This window comes from Bremia lactucae, linkage group LG15 (genome assembly GCF_004359215.1).
Source record: "Bremia lactucae strain SF5 linkage group LG15, whole genome shotgun sequence".
NCBI lineage: Eukaryota > Oomycota > Peronosporomycetes > Peronosporales > Peronosporaceae > Bremia > Bremia lactucae.
Window position 1 is genome coordinate 2,891,135 of NC_090624.1, and position 1,428 is coordinate 2,892,562.

General features: G+C 50.1%; 1 protein-coding gene across 1 annotated transcript; it reads right to left on the reverse strand.

The window, feature by feature from the left end:
* Window positions 1-2: 2 nt before the first annotated feature.
* On the reverse strand, window positions 3-1,223 carry CCR75_005072 (uncharacterized protein; the record flags this gene model as incomplete). Its single annotated transcript, XM_067963156.1, has 1 exon — window positions 3-1,223. The coding sequence occupies one exon, from the start codon at window positions 1,221-1,223 to the stop codon at window positions 3-5; it is 1,221 nt and encodes a 406-aa protein (XP_067823779.1).
* Between the last annotated feature and the right edge of the window lie 205 nt (window positions 1,224-1,428).

A 1,428-nucleotide genomic window follows, 5' to 3' on the forward strand; every position in this document is an offset into this window, starting at 1 on the left:
GTTTAAAAATTCAAGTCATCTGAAAGAATGTCAGATCCTGAGAGGGAAGCCATGACGCTGTAGGCCTGATACCCATTCGCTTGATCTTGTGCCGCTGGGACTGCATCCATGCGTGAAACCTCACTAATGCAGAGAACGCAAAACGTGATTTTACGTCGAAGAAGATTTCCATTTGGCGCGAGAAACGTGATGCCTTTGGGACGTTTGCACTTGTAACACACTGCATTTAGACACAGTTTGCAGACGCTCTTTCCGAACGCCGCCACTCGAGGAAGGCCAAACGCACCAGGCGTTAGATTTCGAGCACATGCTGTGCACGCTACATCTCCGTTTGAAACACTGCAAGGGCTGCTATCGTGGCGAAACGGCCGCGTTTCGGCTTGTCGATGCTGTAGTTTCCAAGTGAGTTTCTTGGCTTGACCACAAATGACGTAATTCGTCGTTGAAAGCAGTGCTTCCGCGGAGGCTTTGAGAGCCACGGATCGAAATACTTTTCCACCTGGATGCACGATATCAAAGGCAAACGTATCAATAACATTGCGGCTGCTCTGTCGATAAAAGCCAATGATTTTATGACGAGCTCGAACGACCCCAGGCAGGGGTTCCGTGTTTGGAAAGTCGATTGAATGAAGGAGTTGGTACCCAACGCGATCGCCGTCTGCAAAGTGCAAGATCCCCGTGGCTTCCAAGCAAACAAAATCGCGATTTTGGACCAATCCCGTTTGATTGAGTGGCAAATTGATTTGCGTCCATTTGATCGAAACGGATCGGAACGGATCGGCCGCCGTGGGCACGACAATGTTGGCCAAGACCGCGCCGTCGCTGTAGTCTTTCACGTACGAGGCTTTTACTCGCATGATCTCCTGCGTGGGATTCACGGTTCCGAACATGAGGTCATTGAGCTCGCCCTCAAACGTCCCGACTGCAAGAATTATAGGCATGTGCTTTTGCCAATTGTCAGTGGATTCCTGAACAACTTCTTCTTCTTCCAGGACATTGTCATTCCATCCTCGTCGCTCGACGTAGACGTGAAGATTCTTGTCTTCGCCAATCGCTTTCCACTGCGAGCGCTTGACTTTTCGGTGCTCCGCGACCACAAACTCTTCGTACTTTGGGAAAACTTCGACTATTAAGTCTTTTTCGAGTTGAAGGAGAATGTCACGATCGGCGTCGGTCAGTACGAGGTGCGGGTATGGATTGGTGGTGAAGGGAGATTTGCCCATACTCCGCAATGGCGTGTGGGGTTCGACGCGACTTTAATTGTGATGCACCTTCATGACGTGCCTCGCACTCACGGAGTATACAAAATCGCACGTGACGGGACAATGTTCGCAAAGTGCCACGGTTCTCGTGTATACCCCTCCTTACCTGCCAGATGAGGCAATGTGGAGCTTTCCGCGAATTTGATTTTTGATCCAAGGGTTTAGA